Source organism: Ranitomeya imitator, chromosome 2, assembly GCF_032444005.1.
Source record: "Ranitomeya imitator isolate aRanImi1 chromosome 2, aRanImi1.pri, whole genome shotgun sequence".
NCBI classification, from domain to species: Eukaryota; Metazoa; Chordata; class Amphibia; order Anura; family Dendrobatidae; genus Ranitomeya; species Ranitomeya imitator.
Window position 1 is genome coordinate 603,709,725 of NC_091283.1, and position 24,838 is coordinate 603,734,562.

The following is a 24,838-nucleotide window of genomic DNA, read 5'->3' on the forward strand; positions in this document are numbered from 1 at the left end:
CCAACAGGAAGCCCTCCCCCTGGCTGTATATATTAGCTCACACATACACATAATAGACAGGTCATGTGACTGACAGCTGCCGTATTTCCTATATGGTACATTTGTTGCTCTTGTAGTTTGTCTGCTTATTAATCAGATTTTTATTTTTGAAGGATAATACCAGACTTGTGTGTGTTTTAGGGCGAGTTTCGTTTGTCAAGTTGTGTGTGTTGAGTTGCGTGTGGCGACATGCATGTAGCGAGTTTTGTGTGGGGACATGCGTGTAGCAACTTTTTGTGTGTCGAGTTGCATGTGACAGGTTAGTATAGCAAGTTGTGTGCAGCAAGTTTTGCGCATGCCAAGTTTTGCGTGTGGCGAGTTTTATGTGTGGTGCCTTTTGAGTATGTGCAAGTTTTGTGTGAGGCAGCTTTTGCATGTGTTGCAACTTTTGTGCATGTGGCAATTTTTCCGCGTGTGCAAGTTTTGCGTGTGGCGAGTTTTCCATGAGGTGAGTTTTGCACTTGTGGCGAGTTTTGCGTGAGCCTAGTTTTTGCATGTGGCGAGTTTTGCGTGTGGCGAGTTTTGAGCGGCGACTTTTGTGTTTCGACTTTTATGTAGCGAGGTTGGTGTATGTGTGGTGAAATGTGTGCTGAGGGTAATATGTGTTCAAGCACGTGGTAGTGTGTGGCGCATTTTGTGTGTGTGTTCATATCCCCGTGTGTGGTGAGTATCCCATGTCGGGGCCCCACCTTAGCAACTGTACGGTATATACTCTTTGGTGCCATCGCTCTCATTCTTTAAGTCCCCCTTGTTCACATCTGGCAGCTGTCAATTTGCCTCCAACACTTTTCCTTTCACTTTTTTCCCCCATTATGTAGATAGGGGCAAAATTGTTTGGTGAATTGGAAAGCGCCGGGTTAAAATTTCATCTCACAACATAGCCTATGACGCTCTCGGGGTCCAGACGTGTGACTGTGCAAAATTTTGTGGCTGTAGCTGCGACGGTGCAGATGCCAATCCCGGACATACACACATACACACATTCAGCTTTATATATTAGATATTTGTGGATAATATAGCAGTGCGGTTTACCTGCGGACTTGCCAAAATCAGTCTAGAAAAATCCGCACCACTTTCCGCAACGTGTGCACGTGGCCTTAGATTACAATTACCGTGTTACGTAGCATGTGACCACAGGATGGCTGTGATGAATCACAGGTCCAAATCTTTGTTGCATGATTCTCTGGCCGCGTCAGCTAACGGGCCTCCTTCCAGTAGAAAAACAGAGTCCAAAATCAGAAGCTGCCTATTATCCCCTAGGCTGCACCCTTCCACACGCTGCGCCACCCCTGGGCTGTGCAGCCTGAGTCCAACAAAGGAAGCCAGTTGGCTGGTAACTGCACAAGAGTTCACAGCTCTGTGATATTTGGTGAGCTTGGTGCTGGGGGACACAGGGTCTATGCCTTTTGCCCCCATACCCCGGGGAGGGTTTCAAAGCCCTTTTTGCTGGAGCTAATTCAAAAAAAGCCATTGGTCTGCCCTGTCCAAGGAAGTGCCTTCACTGGATAATGAGGTCCCATTGTTTGATATGTATTTGAATTCCCTTTTGGCCTGGGGGGAATGGAAAGGTGGGGGCTGAGTTTAGGAGCAAGTATTTTGGGCCTAACTGTGTCTGATAGGGAATTCCATCAGATATTTCCCATATCTGTGTTGTTTTTATAAAATCATGAGCCAATAGCTGAGTTATGGTGCAGGTTAGTCCTGCCCGCCACCAGCTTCCCACTGCTGACAACTTTGTCACTATTATGCCAATTTCAGACAAGTGTATGACAAATCGGTCGTTTTTCACCCTGAAACCAAACTGAAGGTTTTTCATCCATATGGTGATCCATATGTAACCTGTTTGTTTGTGTTTAACATCTGTTTGATACATCAAAAGTCAAGAAATTCAAGGCCAAGTTCCATTTTTTTCTGTTAGTAATGCAGTGAATTTGTTATAATCAATTGCTATAAGGATTGCATGGTGTCTGTATTGCATTCATAGAGGTGTTACCGCGCAGCCAGTAATGAGGAGCTGGACGAGTGCTGATTTTTCTCCGCAATCATTGAATAGCTTTGGTTAGTGTGCTGTCCTTATGATATCTGTTGTGTGAAATATGCTCCTCTGAGCAAGACCTTATTTTGGAGAGGAATAAATCTTTGTATCGGTGAGGGTATGTGCACACGTCAGGATTTCTGGCAGAAATTTTCCTGACAAAAACCGGACATTTCTGCCAGAATGCGTTTTTTTTGCATTTTTGATGCGTTTTGTTCCCAAATGCATAGAATAGCGGGAAAAACGCGAAAAAAAAGCAACATTAATGAACAAGCTGCTTTTTTTACCGCCATGCGTTTTTTCGCGGAAAAAAAAACGCATCATGTGCACAAAAATTGCAGAATGCATTCTAAATGATAGGATGCATAATGCATGCGTTTTTTATGAGTTTTTATAGCGTTTTTATCGCGAAAAAACCTGAACGTGTACACATACCCTGATGGCTGGAGCTCATGAATATGAAGGTGAACTTTAGATGGCATTGTGAGGAGTCCAGAGCTCAAGCCACAATTAATAAAATGTGATTTTGTAAATTAAACCATATTTGACCGGTATGGGAAACACATTGGTACTCGTCACTAGAGAGGGCTGCATAAACCCAGTGACTGATTCCCCATTAATGTATGAATGCTCTTTCCATTTGTATTTTGAGCTCTGTAATTCAGGCTTGGCTTACTGCCGATACTGATGTAGGAGATCCGGTAAAAATTACTTGGTGGTATTATTGCTTAATCTGAACTGATTTGCCCATGTATTTTTTTTATTTCCAGAAACTTGAGGGTTTGCATGAGAAAAAGCCACAAAAAGTGGAAGACATTGGGGTCCCAGTCAGTCACTCACACATTTTGCCTTGCAACAAGGACCATAATGGAGTTAACCGTACACGACCTCTTAGCGCAGGCCCTTCGCCGAAGCTCAGCTGTAAAACGTCATATGCCCCTTATTTCTTGGACGATCAATTGAGTAGAATGAAAAAGCCTCTTCATGCCAAGTTAAAGGCGTCCAATTCCACAAGCCCCACCAATGAAGCAGTAATGCAGGAAGATTCCAAACCAAACTGGGATAATGAGGATCTAGCTCCATCTTCTGCTGCTAAAACTGGAAATATTGAAAACGAGGAAAGTACTAACAAGACAAAGCAAGAAGAGATGGAAAGTATAAAGCAACAAGAATCTCACATGAATGGACAGTCTTCAACTCAAAGCTCTCCCACTAGTGGGAACACAACTTCCTCATGCTGCTCTCCAACAATGGAAGCTGAGCATCCTGGGACAGGCAGTGCTTTGAAATCGAAGTCACCCACACTGGCCAGTGTCTGTGAGGCGTTGACTACAATGTCACCACCACCTGCCAAAAAACTAGCCCTATCAGCTAAAAAGGTGAGTTTGTAAAGACCGCAATCACAAAGGCATACACTTTGTACAGTCAGACATTGACAGTAGACGGGGTAAACTGATTTGCTTACATGCTAAGAGGACAGTAAACCCAATGAAGCCTTCTATAGATGATAGTTATTAAGGGGTCTGTCAACTCTGATTCCCTTCTTATCACTCAGATCAATGATACAATTGTTACATTGTAATTAAATTAGCATGAATTGAATTTCGTATGAGATTTTCATGTTTTGACAATAAAATACAAACAGTACTTACCTCGACAAAAAAATTGACTTGAGGCTATATTCATGTACTGGAGTTGAAGGGCTACTCCAAGAATTTCTAGAACAATAACTAATGGTAATGTCATTATTAATAAATTCTTAAATACTTTTTATTAAGCTAATCCAGATTCTGTTGCGATGGAGGTAACCACTATAGTATAAAAATAACAGCAATTTTGTTACACTGACAGATATCTGTCCCAGAACGTTAGAATGGGTGCCAGTGACCATGTGGAGTCGAAATCGCGACCTGGAGTGACCTGTAGCTATGAATAGTCTTTCAGAAGGATGGCGAGGGAGGTGAGAGACAGTGTTGTGGGCAACCTCTTCTAATACTAGAGACACCAGGGATATTGAGATGAGGTCAGATGGTGTGAGCAGCCTCTTCTTACCACAACACCCCTGGTATTGCCAGTGTTGGATCAGAAAGCAAGGGTCGACAGCAGTCTGAGCGACCCCTTTTTACATCCGTTACCCCCTGGCATCGTCAGTATTAGATCAGAAAAGTCAGGGGTGGACAGCAGTGTGAGCGACGTCGTCTTACTGTACCTCAACACTCCTGTTATCTCCAGATTAGAATATTCATTTGGAGCACGTTTCTATATATGAAGGAGACCCTAGAGCTTCCTACTGCACATACTCTCAGACACCTGTCTTAATATAGGAGGGCAGGTTTCTGTTAGTGTAACAAGATGGGCGACATTTTAATTCTAAAGTGGTTACTTCCGTAGAGAAAACGATTGTGATTTTCTAATCAAACGTATTGCATAAATATAGGACATATCATTATAAATTCTTAATATTTTTACTGTTCCTGAAGAAAATCTTCAAAGGGAAACTCCTAAGCCATTTATATGATTCTTTGATATCTGATACCTTATTCCTGAAAAATCCATACTTTTCTTATTGTGTAAACGAGCTGCTAAGATCTTTAGACTGGATACTGATCTTCATGATACTTGGCTTCCAAAATTTATTTTAATATTTTAAATGAAACAAGGCGTTACCAGTGTGAGACATGTAATGACTGACAGCTATAATCACATTTTAACAGAATTGATCTTTCTCGCATTACAAACACATCTACAGCTGCAGTTGTCCTATAACAGTGCTGTTAGCTCTGCTGTGTCAGACTTCAAATAACACTTCAACTTTCAGCTCACGATCAGAACAATGTGGGAGGGGAGCAGTACTACAGCAGAACTTTGTCTCATTACCAACACATCTGCATTTGTAGTTCTCCTCTCATAGTGCTGTCAGTTTGGTTAAACTGCCCACCCCTCCCCACACTGCATGTGTGAGACAAACGCTAAAGAAAAGTTAATTGTAGTCAGGCACAGCTCTGCAGCTGTGCTGACAGCAGAAGATGAGAGGTGAAGCTGCAACATGTTTGTAGTAAGCCAAAGTTCAGCTCTGCTGTACTTTGTGAGTTATCATACAAAGCTCTGTAGTAAGATCAGTAGAGCACACTGATAGTTATTACATGTCTTGAACAAGTAACACCCTCTTTCATTTAACTACTTAGTGACCAGTCAAACCTCCACAAACCCAAGATCAGAGCTCTAAGGTCCACCTTTTCAATTAAGCGGTGGATGAGCATTTGCACAACCTCTCCATTTATTATCCACAGGACATTATTCATTCAGTTGCCTCAATCTGCAGCATGTAAATTCTTTAAAAGTTTTTAAACCGTTTTTCACCATTCAAATGTATGGCGGAAAAAAAAGAAAAGGCATAAGAAAGTGCTTATTTTACACCGCGTTTTTCCTGAGACCACTCTGGTATTTGGTGCAGAAGTTATCCACTACTTGGATAACTCCTTGTCATACCCCACGCGTGGCCCTGAGGTAACATAAAAAAAGCTTATACTCGCCTTCCGTGCTGGCATCCTTCCCGCGATGTCAACATTCGCTCTCCTTGGTGTTCCCGTCCTGTTGTGACACATGACCCCGGCGCCCAATCAACCCTGGCGTCACTGCCAAGAAGTGGATGTCCTAGTAGTGGACAACCCCTCTAAACTTGTTGTCACGGGCAGTTTCAGTGACTGGTAAGCTTGCTATACACAGCTGATAACACAGGATTCACCAGTTACAATAGTTGATGTCACAGATGAACCTGCCCTCCCCCCCCCCAATCATAATAATTTTGCACACGATCCTTATATGCTTCAGTACAAAATATAGGTCGGAGCCTGTTCATTGATGCTAACTTACATGTGGATTGCAAAACATACCTTGAACAGAAAATCCTGATTTTACACAGTAGGTCATTTTCTGATGGTGCATAGTCCCTTTCATTAAAGTACATGGTGGAATTGTGTGGGAATAGAATTAGTTAAAAATTAGTAGTCAAATGTTTCTTTTTGCTTACGATCCTTATGCATCTTTTTCTTTATCCTATTAACTGTGTTGTTTTTGCTATGGCTGTGGTCTACGATTTCCACCTGTCGCTGTCCTTTTCTCTCCTTATTATATCCTTTCTATACATCCTTATCTACACCTATATTTCATATTAATTTCTGTGGCTTCTAGAAGTATATATAAAATCTCTATTTTTCCCCTTCTTTTTCATTTGTTTTACTTTGCCTCAAACCTCCCTTTTTTCTTTACACCACCAAGATTTTATTTATGTCAATAACTACAGGGCAGCATGCCGCAGAAGGGAAGCAGAAATGACGCCCGCTCCCTTCTTCCTCACTCAGTCACTGCCGGCTCCACTCATCCCATCTCAGTTTCCCCTGGTCCCGCCACAATCAAGCTGCTCCATACTCATTGGTAAGTGAAGCCGTCTCATCTCTGATAATGGATTTCATAGTAAAGACAGAAATATCATATCATATATATGCTTTTCACCTCTTATTAGTAAAAATATCATGTGGTGTGCAACATGCAAAGTCATACAGTGTCTTTTACATAACTTTTATTTTGTAATGTGCACTTTATTCTTGAGTAAGACAGTTACTATCTGTTTCATTCCTTTTGGGCAAATTGTATAATTTCGCAATATGCCTAACACTGTGATCATTATTGGACAATGGTGGTATAGTGTGGGAATTGGGAGTGCATTAGGGCCTGAAATAATCCTGGCTCTTAGTAAGTTGGTGAGCATGCATCAGTGGTTGTCCAGGACCAACCTATTGTACACTTGTTTGCTTTCTAATGAAGTGTCGGACTTGGGTGCGGCCACGAAACAATGTATGGCGCTGCCTTCAGTACATTGCTTACATCTGGCCACTGCCAGAGCAGGCATCTGCTAATCGGTAGTGGTATCAGACCCCAAAGATCTCATATTGATGACCTATCCAGAGGAAGGTCAGCCATAGGCAAGTCTTAAGGTACCGTCACACTTAGCGACGCTGCAGCGATACCGACAACGATCCGGATCGCTGCAGCGTCGCTGTTTGGTCGCTGGAGAGCTGTCACACAGACAGCTCTCCAGCGACCAACGATCCCGAGGTCCCCGGTAACCAGGGTACACATCGGGTAACTAAGCGCAGGGCCGCGCTTAGTAACCCGATGTTTACCCTGGTTACCAGCGTAAAAAAACAAACAGTACATACTTACATTCAGCTGTCTGTCCCTTGCCGTCTGGTTCCTGCACTGACTGCTGGCCATAAAGTGAAAGTGAAAGCACAGCACAGCAGTGATTCACACAGCGGTGACTCACCGCTGTGGCTGTGCTCTGCTTTCACTTTACGGCCAGCAGTCAGTGCAGGAACCAGACGGCAAGGGACAGACAGCTGAATGTAAGTATGTACTGTTTGTTTTTTTACGCTGGTAACCAGGGTAAACATCGGGTTACTAAGCGCGGCCCTGCGCTTAGTTACCCGATGTTTACCCTGGTTACCAGTGAAGACATCGCTGAATCGGTGTCACACACGCCGATTCAGCGATGTCTACGGGGAGTCCAGCGACCAAATAAAGTTCTGGACTTTCTTCCCCGACCAGCGACAGCACAGCAGGGGCCTGATCGTTGCTGCCTGTCACACTGGACGATATCGCTAGCGAGGACGCTGCAACATCACGGATCGCTAGCGATATCGTCTAGTGTGACGGTACCTTTAATCACCTTCTTTGGCTGTATTGGCTCAGAATATTGGCCAGGCATATGGCCAAACACACAAAAAAAATCAAAAACATCAAATGTGTCACCACAAGTAATAGTAAAGTTTGCCCGGCTGGGTAAAAGCAGTTAATACATTTCTTGTCTTATAGGGAATCACAAGCTGCAGAAAACAATTATGGGACTTGTAGCAATACTCCTAAGCAGAAATCTTTCAAATTCCATGTAAAACATACACAGCATAGTGTGTCACCATCCCAACAACTTCCTTCACTTAGCCACCACCGTGCCAACCTTTCTTCAGAGAAGACCTCTTCGTCAGCCATGGCATTCCAAGCCACTGTGAAGGACAGATCTGTAGAAACACTGGTTACAGGGTCCGCAAATGAAAGTGACAAATGCCAGTTAGAGTCGCATTGTAATGGGGACAATGGAGTCAGTAATATTATGATGAAAAAGAAGAAGAAAAAGAGGAAAGCTTTGGAAATGGAAGGAAGGACAGAAAGTATTACATCTCATTTGGAGACACGGACTATGAATGCCCATGAATTAAAAGAAGGCAAAGTAAAACGTAAGAAATGTAAACCTCCAAAGGCCAACAAAAGGACAGACCTTGTATTAGAAATGCTTACCCCAACTTCACAAGAGACAACAGAAAGAAAGCGGAAGAGATTGCAGTCTGCTCAGCAGGAGATGGAGAAGCCCCTGATACACTCAAATGGGTAAGAACTCTGCCCTTTATCACATTGTGCTCCTGATTCAGCTAGGATTGAGAGGGCGAATCCACAGTGGAAAGCCAAGAATTGGTATAATGTGGATTTCAACAGCATGTTAATACTATTTGCAAAATGTTTCTACTATAAGCGGCTTTTGAAAAACTCTTATCCACCGTTTATTGTACTGTACATGGTTTCCATTCCTTAAAGGAAACCTTTCATGTAAAATAACACTATTAACCTGCCAATATGGGGTTAATCTGTAGGATAATGGCATTCTGACATTGTGCTGTGCCCACACCGAGAGCCCCACTGCCAGGAGGAAATGAACTTTATTCCTCTCAGCAGCCCCTCTCTTTCAGCCACAGGGGTGGCGCTGTCACTGTTTCAGTTACCACTCTGTGCAAAAAGAGCTGTGGCTGTAACTGCGCTCCCAGCACTGACTGATAGCCAGCAATAATGCTGAACCTGCTGTCAGTCAATAACGGAGGCACGGTTCTAGTCACAGCTCTCTGCACTGAGCGGTAACTGAAACTGTGCTACCCGTGTGGCTGAAAAAGCAAAGCTGGCAAGTGGAATAAAGAGTCTCCTCCCGCAGTGGGGCTTTCGGTGTACTAACCTGCAGGTTAATAGCGCTATTTTACATTACTCGTACCCTTTAATGTGGTCTAAAAGAAAAAACCTTTCTCCTAACGTCAAAGGCATCTTGCTGCTATTGATTTTGAGGTGATGTATCATAAGAACTTTTCCAGCTATGTTATGTCTGGCCATGTGTGAAATATGTTTTAAGAGGTAAAGTTTCTCCCTGTAGAGCAGGGGTCCCCAACCTGTAGCTCGGGAGCCACATGTGGCTCGCAGTCCAGTCCCATGAATTGTGGCTCGCGGCTGTCTGTCAGCTTGGAGCATTAGCTCCAGTTCTAGCAAACAGGTATGAAGAGCACATCTGAAAATGGTGAATTTTGTGAGCAGCCCTGCACAGAAGAGCAGATCTGGGTACATATCTACTAGTCTTAGGGGTTTTGAGATGATTTAAGTATGGTACGCTGGAGACAAGATGACACTACCTGTCAGGTGTTTGAAGCTGGATGTGATAGTGTCTTGGGAGTGCTTTATAGGAGAATACTGAATGGGGGGTATTGTAGGAACCCCTAGATCTTTGTATACTGCTTTGGGGTGATTGATTTTTGTGGAAAAGCTTTGGTTACCATTATGTAATGAGGCTTTGGTTGCCACTATTGTGAGGGGGTGGGAGCTGAATGTGCCTCGCGACCCTCTCTCAAGGATGGATGTGGCTCGCGACCTTCTCTAAGAGCTGAATGTGGCTCAAAGGTCAGAAACGTTGGGGACCTCTGCTGTAGAGAATGCAAATTTGGCATAGGAAGATACTTGGGCCCATGCAATGCTTCACTGGGAATTTAAATATCCAAGTAGCCTCTTCTGAGAGGGGCAGGACCCTAGTGCCGAATATTGATTGTAGGTGGCTGTGTGGGGAGATGCTAGTGGACATCCTACTATTGTGCTGACATTGTGCTGTGGGGGGACATCGTAACATTCTGTTTGAATAGACATCATATTGTTTGACTGGCTGTGTGGACGGACATCATATTGTTGTTGGGGGAGGCTGGGTGGAAATCATACTGTGTGGGGGCATCGTACTGTGTTGAGAGCAGTTGCTCAATATACAAGGGCTGAATAGTAGCATTATGATTTACTGGGTTTTTATAATAAACTTTGTTAAAAAAAAAAAAGTAAACCGTAAACTATATGGTTTTGATTCACTGCTACTGGTAAGAATGCAGGTTACAATAAGCCCTGCCGTAACATGTATTAGCAGTAGCAGCTAGTGAACATACTTAAAGGGTAATCGTTATTTTCACATGTACATGTGATTTATGCAATAAAAATGAAAACAAGAAACTTTTTGTAATATAACTTATTAGAAATAAGCTTCTTTCTCCAACTAGACTGATCAGTCATTCTCAAAACTCTCAATTCATGGGTAAAATCTGTATTCGTTGAAGATTTTCAAATTACTGAGGTAGAATCTTATCAGTAGCAAATGTCATCTTCTATGTAGCCGAGAGGGGATGAGGAGCTGGAAGCTGAGTTCCTGCCTCTTGTCCCCTCTCATCTATATGGAATCTTACTGAACTGCCATCTCCTACCTAAGTAATGTAAAAATCTGTTTTCACAGGATACCATCTCAGTGGACAGAGAAGCACAGGTCTCTGATAAAATATATTACTAATGATATGAAATGTAAACGACAGTTTATCTTTAATTCTGATCAGTATTAAGTGATACAAATTAATATAAAACAATAATTATAATAATTGATGAGCAGAATTAAGATTGACATTTTGGTCTGGCCCTCCACAACATCAGGGCTGTGGAGTCGGTACTTTATGTACATGCTCAGTAGTGACCCTTGCTCTAAATCGTAGCCAGGGAAATTGAGGAGTCTTAAGTCGGGCATTTGGCCACAGTCTTGCACAAGAGTCATGTCATGTGTGGCCCCTTGGAAAAATGTAATTGCCCACCTGTGCTCTAACTCATTATTTATGTTCTCACGTCACTCGTTTGTGTCAAGGGTTGTGGCAGTGCCTTTGTACGTTGTAACTAGCATTATCCCAATTTCCTTAAATTTGACCACCTCCATTTTATCCACTAAGATATGTTGATGTGTGCAGTTCTTGAAATACTGGCCCTAACTAGCCTAGCTTAGACCATGCTTAGTTTGACATTGCGCAGAACGTTTGATTCCCATACCAATGTGTATTCACACTGAACGTGATCCATAACAATCTTACTTGATATAATGCTGCGCTCCAGGGTCCAATGTCTAATTTTTGTACGGGGAATCTCCAATGAAGAGCAGATATCTCTAATAAAGTGGTCATTCAGTGTGGGAAGTATGTTCCCACATAGCGTAAATGCTCTATTTTTTCTGGTGTGTTTAACCCCCTTAACGACCGCCGATACGTTTTTTAACGGTGATATAAGTACCCTTTACTTATGCCACAGCGCCGCTGAGGAATAAAGCTATAGTGCACCCCAGAGTCGGAATTTCTCGCTGGTCAACTTTTAACCCTTATGACGCCCTACCCCAAAAAAACTTGTTTCCATAGTTGTGCTGATGTAAAGTGGACATGTGGGAAATGTTATTTATTAACTATTTTGTGTGACACCACTCTCTGATTTAAGAGTGCAAAAATTAAAAGTTTGAAAATTATATTGAAGAAATTTTACCACTAACATGAAGTACAATGTCACGAAAAAACCTCAGAATCAGTGGGATTTGTTGAAGCGTTCCAGAGTTATAACCTCATAAACTGACAGTGGTCAGAATTGTAAAAATTGGCCCAGTCATTAAGCTGCAAATTGGTTCTGTCGCTAAGGGGTTAACAGTAGTGTTGAGCGATACCGTCTGATACTTGAAAGTATCGGTATCGGATAGTATCGGCCGATACCCGAAAAGTATCGGATATCGCCGATACCGATACCCGATACCAATACAAGTCAATGGGACACCAAGTATCGGAAGGTATCCTGATGGTTCCCAGGGTCTGAAGGAGAGGAAACTCTCCTTCAGGCCCTGGGATCTATATTAATGTGTAAAATAAAGAATTAAAATAAAAAATATTGATATAATTACCTCTCCGGAGGCCCCTGGACATCACCGCTGGTAACCGGCAGCCTTCTTTGTTTAAAATGAGCGCGTTTAGGACCTGAGAATGACGTTGCGGCTTCTGATTGGTCGCATGCCGCTCATGTGACCGCCACGCGACCAATCAGAAGCCGCGACGTCATTCCTCAGGTCCTAAATTCCTAGAATGAGGAGTTTAGGGCCTGAGAATGACGTCGCGGCTTCTGATTGGTCGCGTGCCGCTCATGTGACCGCCACGCGACCAATCAGAAGCCGCGACGTCATTCCTCAAGTCCTAAATTCCTAGAATGAGGAGTTTAGGGCCTGAGAATGACGTCGCGGCTTCTGATTGGTCGCGTGGCGGTCACATGAGCGGCACGCAACCAATCAGAAGCCGTGATGTCATGGGAGTCCCTAAACGCGCTCATTTTAAACAAAGAAGGCTGCCGGTTACCAGCGGTGATGTCCAGGGGCCTCCGGAGATGTAAGTATATCAATATTTTTATTTTAATTCTTTATTTTACACATTACTATGGATCCGATACCACAAAAGTATCGGAACTCGGTATCAGAATTCCGATACCGCAAGTATCGGCCGATACCCGATACTTGCGGTATCGGAATGCTCAACACTAGTTAACAGCATTTAGGATGATGCAGATAATTGTTTGTTTTTTTTAGCGTGGCTTTCAATATTTACGGGGAGTCTGAAAAAATGTGGAATCGCGTCATTTCTGCTAGCTAATAAAAAAAAAAAAGGCATTCAAAACAACCGTTATGTAAACTCTCACCAAAAACGCATCACCAAATGGGAGAATGCATCAAGAAAAGTAGTAAACAGGACAGATTTCGACTAATTTCGGGTGTGGCCGAAAAAAAGTAGCATTTCTGTATGTGGGAACATAGCCTTAATGTCAAAATGTAAAACCATAACACTGGGAAAATAAAACCTTTTAATTTTTTTTTTTTTTAGAATAGAGAAATGTATCCTGAAATTGATTGTCAAAAAGACATCTTAAACGAACTGCTGTTAGTAATAGTTGATAGTAATCTCTATGTTGACTTTCTTAGTACCACTTACCATTCATATGATGACAAAGGTGTGGATTGTGTTGCTAGAAAAGCAAAGAAAATGAAGCTGAAAGAACAAGAAGAGGACAGTGTTCAGACCGTGGAAACGGACTCTAGTGGAAAACAGAAGCAAAAGGTTCAAAGAGAAAATTCTGGTAAGATGAAGTTACTATTTAAATAATATTCTGGATTCAAGTTACACAAAGAACAACATCTGCTTGGTGATAGTTGTCTTCTAGTTTGGGGGTGTTACACTCCAAAGACATACTGATGGGGAATTGGGAGCCCCAACGGGGACTTTAATGACAACGTATGTAAAGCGCTGCAGAATGTCGGCACTGTACAAGCAAGCATAAGAACTGTAGCTTGCTTACCAGCTACATGTATAAGGGAGTTTAATAAAGGGAACCTCTCGCCAGGTGTTCACAATATAAACTAGAGCTATTACCTTTAACTGGTCTATTACCCGGCCGTCAACCTTTAGAAAAGTCTTCCAGCTGCCCCTGAACATCCAAACATTAGTCTACTCCGCAGAGTCTGGTCCAATAGGCGCATTCCCATAGATGGCAATTCTTCCCAAGTTCTGTTTTCATTGCAATCTAGGAAAAGTAATCTTATTTCTTCCCTACTTAGATTCTGTGTTTGTATGGGACACCCACATCAAAGATGGATACAAACGATATAATTCAATTAATGGTGCTGAAAAGAAATTTCGCCTAAATTGGGATGGTACGAGGAATTCATCCGTTGTCCAAGAACTGATGAAAAACTCTAGTAATAAAGCCTATGGGACTGAAGGTAAGATGTGGAAGAAAAAGGAACTGATCATTTTAAACTCATATATGCAATGACTACACTGAAGCTGACATGATAGAGGATATTGATTACAAAGCTCACTATATATTATTCTCTGCCATAGTGCATACGTGGGATGGAGAAGCATCTGCAGTGAGCCAAGATGCTGTGAATTATGCAGAGGAGGCAAAAATTAGCACCGTTGTAGATGACTGGGATGAAGAATTTGACAGAGGAAAGGTAATCAAACTGTGACTTGAATTTGATATTAAATTTGACTTAAAGGGCACTGAACAAGCCCCCCATGCCCTCCAACCCATCAGCACTTTATAAATACCTTGCCTAACAAGCCATTTATCCTGGATGACGCATTAACAGATGTTTCAAAAAAGTATTTTTACAGTCTGTTTTTTTTAATATGCAAATAATTTTTTGACTAGTCCAACTCGGCATGTGATTAACAAGAGCCAGCGTCTCATGCATGCCCACGACTTTCTTTCCTGCATGTCATTGTGCCTCTGAAGCCGGGTGTACGGCTCACTGCACATATCCAGAAGTGAAGACGACTGGTAACGAGCACAGAGGGGACTAAGAACTGTTGTTGACTCGCTGTAAGCTCTGTTCTTCTGAAGTCAGGTTTCTTTGCTTCTGCACATGCGCAGTGCATCTCTGATGAAGCCAGGGGCATGATGACATGTGAGTGGGACACTTAGTCTGGGAAAACAAACACCCCATCGACTAGACAAAAGATTATTTGCATATTATTAAAAACAGACTTGAAATAAACATCTCTTGGCCCCTTCACCACGAGTTTCCATGTTTGCGGGTTTTCATTTTCTTCCCAGAGCCATAACTTGTTTTATGCCAGACGAATTGTAATTTTGAGTGACAGCAATGATTTTACCACATTGGAAAACGAAGAAAAAAAAAACTCCAAGTTAAGTGAAATTGCAAAGCAAAAGTGCAATTCCACAATTGTTTTTGGGTTGTTAAAAACACCAAACACCATGTTAACTAAAAGCTAAAACTGACCTGGCAAAATTATTCTCCAGGTCATTACAAGTTCACAAATACCAAACCTGTGTAGGTTCTGTTTTAACCCTCCGTCACATACAATATTCGGACTAACGAGTTCACATACAATGTGCCTGTCAGGCGCCTGCTGGAAAAATACCTATAATATCTAATGTTTGCAATTTCAGTGCTCTAAAAGTGATCAGTGACCTTCATAGGGATGTAATAAAAGAAACTACACATAATCAGTTGCAAAAAAAACATTTACTTAACATAAAACTAATAACTATGAAATACAAACTTTTCAAAACTCCTGCCAAATAGTCCCCAGTTCGACTCTCTCAAAAAAATGTACAAAGAAAATTTTTGAACACAAACTTAATTTTAAGGTACCTTAAGTACTATTAAAAACATATTCAATCAGAAGTAGATGCTGAGGTTTCCCCAGAAAAGTCACACTTGCAGAGCAAATAGCAAGAATTACACACCATTTTTGCATGTGTCAGGCAAATTGCTTTATGACATTTGAGACATTCATAATTTGAAAGCCTTCTGGTTCCGCTTTCCGTTTGGCAGGTGGTGCATCTCCTTCTTTTGTGAGGTGGTGCAGATGGTGACTTTTCACCATCATCTTCTGGGCGGAACCTTTTGAGCTGAACTTGAAGGTGAGAGGGGATACCGATTGTTTTCACGCTTCTCCTGCGTAGCTCTCCAAGTACTAGTTCATGGGCCAATTTTTTCAGATACAATCGTCTACGGAGTGGTTCAAGCTTGTTTTCAAGATAAATTACTTGTGAATTTATACCACCCAAATTCAACATAGCAAAAAATATGACCATTGGCCAGCGTTTGATGTTTCTGCTGATGTTGAAAGTGGAGCACATCTGATCTGCTGTATCCACACCCCCTTTGGTGGCATTGTAAAATGTAATTATCTCCGGGTTTTTTTCTGCCCCAGTCCCAGGATCGATGGCAGCATCATCATGAAGTGTTGATAGAAGAAGTATGATTTTTTTGGCATGTGGTACATAGGAAACTAAAGCCTTTCCATTATGGAATGCAAACATACTGCTGTACTGTTGTCTCTCTTTCACACTTACAAACTGTGGCGGCAATTCCCTTTTGTTTTTTCTTACAGTTCCCACATATGACAGCTTCTGAATTTTCAGATAATCAGATCACAACTTGTAAACCAATTGTCAGCTGTAATATTGCGACCCGATCCAAATAAGGGTTCAGCCAGTCTTTTTACAACATCAATGGGTTTGTTGCTCACACAGTAAGGACCTTCTGGTTGTTTTCCTGCATAAACTTCCAGGTTGTAAGTGTAGGTCTTACTGGCATCAACAAGGGCATACATTTTTATTCCATATTTGTTTGGCTTTGATGGAATATATTGACGAAAGGCACATCTACCACGAAAACCAGGGAGCATTTCGTCAATAGTGAGATTCTCTCCAGGGTAATAACTTTGTTTACAGTTTACAACAAATCTTTGAAATATATCACGAATTGGAGCAAGTCGGTCATGTGTTTTGCGTTCGGTTCGGGTAGTTCTGTCGTCAAACCGAAGGCAACGAATTAGAATCTTGAATCTGTTTATGGACATAACAAGGCTAAATTTTTCAACTCCATCCCCATCTTTACTCCAAAGTTCCTCCAAACTTTGTCTATTTGCCCTATAAGCTCCTGCAAGGTACAGTAATCCAAAAAAAGCACGCAGTTCTATTTCATCTGTGGGCTTGATGGTTCTGTTGCAGATGTACTTGTCCTTTATAATGTCTATATATTGGTTGGTATATGTGACAATAGAGTCCAGAATGTCATCTGTAAATATAATGTTCCAGCATTCAACTGCAGTTTTTGCATTACGTGCAGTTCCTATTACTGCAGGAAGGTGAGTAATAATGTTTAAAGGTTCCCTACGTTTTTTCTGGAATGGCTTCTTGTTCCATTTAGTATTTTTATCTTTTCCAATATAATATGATCCAACTTCTTCATCCTCACCACTGTCACCATCTTGCTCTGTTTCAGAATCCAGGACACATTCTTCCACCTCATCATGAGAATCAATCTCACTTTCCTCTCCTAAATCCTCATTCAGTGTGAGGTCTCTATCATCTAACAGCATGTTTGTTACTTCCTCAACATCAAGTTGTTTGGATAAATTGTACATTTTTCTCTCCATTTCAGCAGATAATCTGAAGCAAGAGAAGGAATATGTTAGGGAACTACTGTATATGCCTGAGCAGCACACTTTCTTTTATAAAATCTCCCTTATTTCTATGAAATATCCTCACATTTTGTGCTATACATTCATAAAACAAGCTAAATAAACTATTGTGATGAATAAAAACATAAAATACCAACCTTACTGAATGTGACGTATTCACATACAATGAGCCTCAGAGATCTGTGCAGCTATATCCTCTCCCCTGAAGCTCTGAAATCCAACTGTGATATCAGGTTTCACAGACCTTCAAGAGACAGGAGACTACCTGGAGGGAGGGGGTTTCCTCACAATCTGGTGAGGAAGGAGAAATGAAAGTAAAAGAGAAGCGCCTGTCAGATCAGTTGTATGTGACGGAGGGTTAAGTGTTGGGTGAAAAAAAAATCCGACCTTTGGTAAGAAAAACTTTTTGCTTACGGTGCCATCTTCCGAGACCTGTACTTTCTCTCAATTTACCGTCATCTGGGCTGGCTAAGGGTTTATTTTTTTGTCTGACAAGCTGAAGGCTTTTTATTGATACCATTTTGGGGTTGATACAATGTTTGGTCACTTGTGTGGGTTGTAGAGTCCGTCTCATGCTACCACGAGTGTGAAAGCACAACCAACATTCAAAAGTGACCAAAACATCAGCCAGAAAGCATTGGTACTGAGATGTGGGCTGTGGTCCCCACCTACAGAACCACTCCTTTATTGAGTGTGTCTTGATAATTATATAACAGTATTCACTGCGCTGAGTAAAAAAAGACTATATTAATGTGATGTAAATATCAAAAACTAAGGTATACTCACTTTTGTAGTGGAGATAGTTGGAAAATATTCATAGAGCCATAAGAGGATGAAATATCCGATTTTAGAAGCTAGTGAGATGATATGGTAATTAGTACCTGGTATCAGTATATTTATAGTGACATGTAGACTGGTTCTGAATAGTAGATAATTACTTACTCCAATAAACTGGGGTTTTAGAGGCACTTGCCTATGGGTCCAAAGATAAAAAAAAAAAAAAAACTGGAAATAAAAATTATAATATAGGGATCACAGTGTATTGAAATGATGTGTAGGAGTACCAATTGTATAATGGCACTTACTGGGTTAAACCGCTGTTAGTGAGTGGGACCTAGGTCCTGCAAGTCATCTAGAGATGGCCTTTAACTGTAGCCTGCCCAGTACTGCTTGTAAAAGTGGTGATACAGCGTTTTGTGATAGGAAGAGCAACTGGAAGCAGTTAATAAATGTAAAGTGTTACCGTCAGGGGACTTGCATTGGCGTTTCTGGAAGTCTGTGCCTGAGGTATACTTACTGGAGTGTAAACATTGGTGGCAAAGTGGCATTCTCGTGAGAGCGGATGCCTGACGCTGCTAGCAGATGCTGATCTCTGCTGTAGATAGGTTCCCAGCGGGGAAAGCAGGAAGACGACAGACGCCAGCACCTAGCGTGCCCTGGCCGGAAGCAGACGCTGAGGAAGTGGCGGAATAGGGAGGCGGGACTACTGTGACATCACTGGGAAGAAGGGACGGGTGCACGAATGGACCGTTTTCTTACTCGTTTCAAGGAAAGGACCTGTCAGGTTCTCTTTAATTATAAGCCCTTTAACTGGGTTGTCTTTTGGCTGCGGTGACAGTGGACTTGTAAATCCGCACATTGTGCACTGTGAGAGTAACTCTGGAGCGGGCAGTCATGTGACTGCAAGTATGTGATTTGCATATTTTCGGCCACATTCCAACTAGACTGTCAAGCCTCGCTCAATACATTTGAATTGATTGGGACTGTGCCCATCGAGTCAGCACATAACCACGTGTACAAATCACACATTTGTGGTGACACTCCTAATGCCGGCACCAGAGAATCCTAACCCTGTGCATGCGATGTGAGCATTCACAAGTCTGTAGCCACATAGTGACTGCAGACTGGTAGTCTAAGGCTGGACAACCCCTTTAATGCTTTCCTGATACAGGACTTAAAGTAGAACATACTGGTAAGTGCAGTTGTATTGGGCATACAAGGAGCTGACCTCGTTTCATACAATGCAGGTGCTAATAATGTATGTATGCGGCATTTAAATGGTGCAGCGCCACTGGGGTGTCCGTCCTCATGTTGCTCCCCTCCCTCTCGACCCCACAAACACCCAGCGGTAGTACTGATTGGTTTCCATGTCCGCCAAGAGCCTACTGATTTCTACTATAAACTATAATTTTGATGTAAAAGTAGTGAAAAATAAAAGCTAGCCATATGCCTTAGTAGTACATGAGATCACTCCTTTACCTCTCACAGCTAAGTAAGGATCTCCTTTATATACATGGAAAAAGTAATAGAAAAAGATGTCACTCTTGCTTATGTATCTACTTTTTTTTTTTTTTCAGGTGAAAAAGATCAAAATTCGTCGCGACAAATGGAGAATAAAAAATGGTTTTCAGTCTCTGCAGAGCCGACGTAACTTCTGGTCAGTCACTCACTCCCGACAGTTCTCAGTGATGCCATACAAGTACTGAAGACACGATGGGAGATCACTTGTTTTCTGATTCCCTACAATATCTTCCATGCACATTATCAGTAATAAAATAACTGAGAGCCATGTGCTGTGTAATAGCTCTGTTATTGTCAGACGTGACAGATTGTGCACGAAAATTGCAATGAAAACTTAATGACTCAATGGTATGTGATGAGAAATGGGGATTTACCGCCGCAGAAGGACACAAAGAAATCATCAGGAAGCAATATTTTCCATTCCCCGTAGGCCAGGTACTTGGCATACTCTTATCCATCATGCCATGTAGAGTGATCAGTCAAGGGCTGTGTTCACACCACGTTTAGTGTGTACGCCCCACAAAAAATGTTTTTGTGCATCTGTGTGTTGTACAAGTGCATTGATTACAATTGTTGACAAAAAAGGTAGTTGCATACCTGTAAGATGTATCCTAAAAGTACTAGAAAACATCCTGCATATACAGTATGTTTGATAGTTTTATCAATGGGAAATCAAAGTGCACGCTCCAAGGATAATTTATATGTCAGAAATGTCTCCCCACCCAATGAATCCTTAAAGGGAGAGTGTTATCAGAAAATGACTTATTGTTTAAATCAAAAATGTATCTTTTAAATATATATTTTTAAACTTATTAATATTTTTTGCTATTTTTGTGTACAAAAAAATAATCCCAAGCTGGATTACAATGAAAGGTAGAACCTGTATATAGATAACACTGGATTACAATATTCAAAATAGATGATGGTCACAGACCGTGATTAGAAAACGCTCATGGCAGTCACTGAACATCTGCAGTCTGCAGGTTCTTATAGTCCAAGTAACAACCGCAGAAGCATATGTCTAAATATTGTTAACAGTATCTTGGCAAGATGGCTGCTATTTACATAGAAGGAATAGATGTAAAAAATTGTTCAGGAAAAAAAATCAGTATCGGCTTATATTACTAAAAAAAAATATGGTTGATACATTCCCTTTAAATCCCTGACTCGTTCTGACCTTTCAGTTAAGTGCTTATAAGAAGCAGAATTAAACCCATTCCCTGGTGCTGTAATGCTTCAAGATGGGATACAAGATGTGTCCAGTATCAGGTAATTGTAATTTTTCATAACTTTTGAGGCCTGCTCGCCTTTTTGTATCCGAAAGATTTGAAGCATATTTTAACTGGTTAGTGGACTAAATATATATTTTTTTTATTCTGTGTAAAATTCTACTTTTCCAATATCTTTTTTGTTTTGGCGACTTTTGATGTATGCCATTTAGGTAATTTTAACATACAAGGTGATTAGTAACATCTACATTTCTTATCTGTATGTAGCCCATCTAAATATCTACATTTGTTACAAAATGGCCATTTTGCAGGTTCAGTTGATGCCATGTTGTAAAAGGTTGTTGCATGAAGACAATCTCCATCCATATTGTTTAATATATATTATATTATCAGGGAATGTTGGACTACCGGAGCAGAGCACTGCAAAGCGAATTCTGCTTCCATACTGGCGACCATTTGTCCAGCTGTGGCAAATTGAAATCTTGCCGTTTTTACACTGAACACATGGACGTCCTTAGTTTACGTGCACGCAACTTCTTGTTTTTTGTTTGTTTTTTTTCTGGTGGAAACGCTCTGTAACCCACCTGCAGAAGAGCTTAATAAATGTTTAAAAAAAAATTGAACATATGCACTGCAATGTAAAAGAAAATAAATAAAACGTGACCCGCCATGCTTATGTTCGGTCTTTTGAGTGTCTTTTAACTGCTTGACATTTGTAGAGACACAAAGCGGCTAAAAGAAGCAACCTGACTATCCTATGGGGGCTTCCACTTGGAAGCCACACACTATTTTTTTTACATACAAGTGAAAACACCTGCAAAAAGCAACCATAAAGGACAGTCCTGGAAAAACACTGCCGGCATTTTCCTGAAGTGCCTTCTGCATGAAACACTGAGTGTACGCTGGCGTGTAAAAGACGCCATGTGCACATACCCTTATGTTCAAACGTCCCGTTCTTTCAGCAAATGCGCATTGGCAGCAGTTAACGGAGTCTGAACCTACTGAATGCGTACAAAGGTTATGACTGACTGTGACCTCGCCTATTGGGAATAGTGGATGCTATGCTATCAGCTGTGTCTAGAGGTGTTAGTGGTTATTGTATTCCTGTCTCTGAAAAGGAGCCTGCTGAAAATTTCCTGAAAGGACAGGAAGGAGTATTAAAAACAAACAATGGGCACTGTGAAAAATGCAATATTACTTGTTTTTATTTTTTTAATAAAGATCTTGATATGAAAAAAATTTTGCCCAAGTTTTTTTTAAAAACACATGTAACACAACGCCTATTTTAAATATGTCATTTTCTAATAATACACTCGCTTTAACGCTTAAAGAAATGGCAATGAAACCTCTTATGATCTGGCATGTTAAAATCCATCATATCTGATTGTTGTTTATGAACTGATGGGTTCATGATGCCGCTGTAGACATTAAATTGCCAACATTTGTAAAATGTGTATGACCTGATATAGTTTGTCATAATACATGTCCAGCAATGTTTCACCCTAAACATCGTATATAATTAATGTAATTGATCTGCTTAGCAAAGAGGATAAACTAAACACAGACATTGTTCTAGTGATTGTCGGAGGCCATATCTTTTTTACATCAAATTGGCAGCATCTCTAAGAAGCGCCGTATCACACATCTTTTTCCCATCATTGCAAGGGTTTCAATCAACTAGCATCAGATATTGGTGGCATATGACTGGGTTATGCCACCAAAGTTCGTGAATAGTATGGTAGGCTGACAACAGTATTTTGTGCCAAGCACAGTTGTCTTGTCTCTGTATTTACCCATAGGCTTATCTAGCTTTTGGCTACCTGCCAAAGGACTGCAGATTTTTGTGTTAGTATGTGTAGGACAAGAGATTCACAAGCATGATGTATTTGTCAGTGCTGCAGGGGGTATAAAGGATCTAAACGTGGTCTAAAATGCCATGTTTGTTGCCATAGCCTTATTTCGCAGCTATCTAGGGGATGAATCTGGCACAGTTCTTTCAGTTAACAGTCTTATTGCTCTTGATAGTCGGCTATGATTTCGTAATAAGTTATCTATATTTTTTACTTTAAAAAAAAAAACACCTAATGTGCAAAATGACTATATTAATATGTTCACAATCATATAGTGGGTTTCCAATGATTGTGTACTTCTAATGGGCTTCGTCTTTCAGCTTTATCTGAAGAACCACTGTTTTCTCATTTGAGATTCTCATGTGAATTCTAATTTCTGATCAAAAATAAAATATAACTTGTCCCTTTTATTTATCAAAGGGGAGATGTTCTCATGTTTGCAATGTGTTCTTGCATCTCTTTTGTACTGCACTATTGTTCAGGTAAAAAGTTTTATTGTTAATGCATCCCTGGTTCTTCCTAGGTATCATACATACTGTAAGGCACAGCACATATGTATAAGTACAAATAAATATTCACGTATATAGATTGGTGTGGTGTTTTTTGTATGTAATACAGTCACAGCAGCTTGCACCTGTTCACACTTGCTTTATTCTGTTAAGAGGTGCTGGTCAGTTTTTCATAGTAGTAAACATTTGGGGTCGATTGATAATGACCACTGGGAATCGGTACTGGACTATGTGCCCAAGATATCAATGAGCGAGCCTGGGAGGCTGTCACAATTATTTGTTATTCATAGGGCTTATAGAACCCCGGACATGTTATTCAAAGCCGGATTGAGACCTAATTCAGAATGCCCTAGATGCTCGCAGTCCGAGGCGGGCATCCTTCATATGTTGTGGCAGTGTCCCAGGTTGTCCTCCTTCTGGGTGGTGGTGCTGAATAAAGTGGGACTGGCATACAGTTGCACTGTGCCGCGGGATCCTTTGGTATGTGTTTTGGGCTATGTGGAGGAGATTATAACTGATAAGTTGTATAAAATGGTTATTGCTAGACTGCTATTTATTGCGCGAAAGTTGATCGCCAAATTCTGGATTAGGGAAGAGCCACCAACAAGGAGAGACTTTATGAAGCAAGTGGACCATATTATTGCTTTGGAGAGGAGTATCTATGCTAGGAGGAGCAAGATGGACCTCTTTGACAGGTTGTGGAACCCGTGGCTTGAATCAATGTGATCTAAAGGCCTTTTGCCCCATTGGGAGTATTATTGACAAGTCATCTTCCTTGTACTTTTATATATGATGTAGTAGGGGGGGGCGACTCTTGACAGGTCTCTAGAGGGTGGGGGGTGGGAGTTTGGTTTTGGTTTGGGATTAAATAAGTTTTCTAAAAAAAGTATTGCACATCTGTATTTCTCTATCGCCTTTCATTGGCGGACACAGGAACCATGGGTGTATGCTGCTGCCACTAGGAGGCTGACACTATGCAAATAAAAAAGTTAGCTCCTCCTCTGCAGTATACACCCTACCGACAGGAAGTAGGATATTCAGTTTAGCTTAGTGTCAGTAGGAGGTGGACACGGGTCTTTCATTAGACCCATATCTACCTCAATGTGCGTCGTTTTCTTTCAGGTTTTTTCCGGAGGGATACAGGGTGAACAGTCACACCTGTAGTCCCACTATACGGACTATGAGTACGGCGTGTACTGCCACCCCGTATCCTCATAGATCCCTATCCAGGACCAAGATTCTAGCACACAAGCGTGCTCAGAAGTCCGGTCCTGGCTCCGTCCCCCACCCACTCGCCTACCAGAGCCTGTCGGTTGGAGGAGACGAGGACGTCCATCACAGCTCCGTGGACGTCTCATTCCCCTCAGGTTAGCAACGAGGGATGTTTAGCCCCTTAGCGACCGCCGATACGCCTTTTAACGGCGGCCGCTAAGGGTACTTAAACCACAGCGCCGTTAATTAACGGCGCTGTGGAAAAAGTCCATAGCGCCCCCCAGAGGCCGATTTTCTCCGGGGTCTCGGCTGCCGAGGGTAGCCGAGACCCCAGAGAACATGATTCGGGGGGGTTTTAACCCACCCCGCATTTGCGATCGCCGGTAATTAACCGTTTACCGGCGATCGCAAAAAAAAAAAAAAGCGATCTCTTTTTAATTTCTCTGTCCTCCGATGTGATCGCACA

The 24,838-nt window shown here is 41.6% G+C and overlaps 1 protein-coding gene across 3 annotated transcripts in view; it reads left to right on the forward strand.

The window, feature by feature from the left end:
• The window catches only part of USP36 (ubiquitin specific peptidase 36), a 61,548-nt gene extending 38,308 nt beyond the window's left edge, over nucleotides 1-23,240 (forward strand). For 2 of the 3 annotated variants that reach the window (XM_069752414.1, XM_069752415.1), the window contains exons 13-19: nucleotides 2,845-3,453; nucleotides 6,378-6,508; nucleotides 7,949-8,518; nucleotides 13,230-13,384; nucleotides 13,863-14,027; nucleotides 14,149-14,264; nucleotides 19,629-23,240. In XM_069752414.1, the coding sequence (XP_069608515.1) occupies nucleotides 2,845-3,453; nucleotides 6,378-6,508; nucleotides 7,949-8,518; nucleotides 13,230-13,384; nucleotides 13,863-14,027; nucleotides 14,149-14,264; nucleotides 19,629-19,757 (1,875 nt within the window). In that variant the 3' untranslated portion in view covers nucleotides 19,758-23,240. The remainder of the gene's footprint in view (nucleotides 1-2,844; nucleotides 3,454-6,377; nucleotides 6,509-7,948; nucleotides 8,519-13,229; nucleotides 13,385-13,862; nucleotides 14,028-14,148; nucleotides 14,265-19,628) is intronic. The other variant, XM_069752416.1, reaches the window with a different exon arrangement.
• The last annotated feature ends 1,598 nt before the right edge of the window (nucleotides 23,241-24,838 follow it).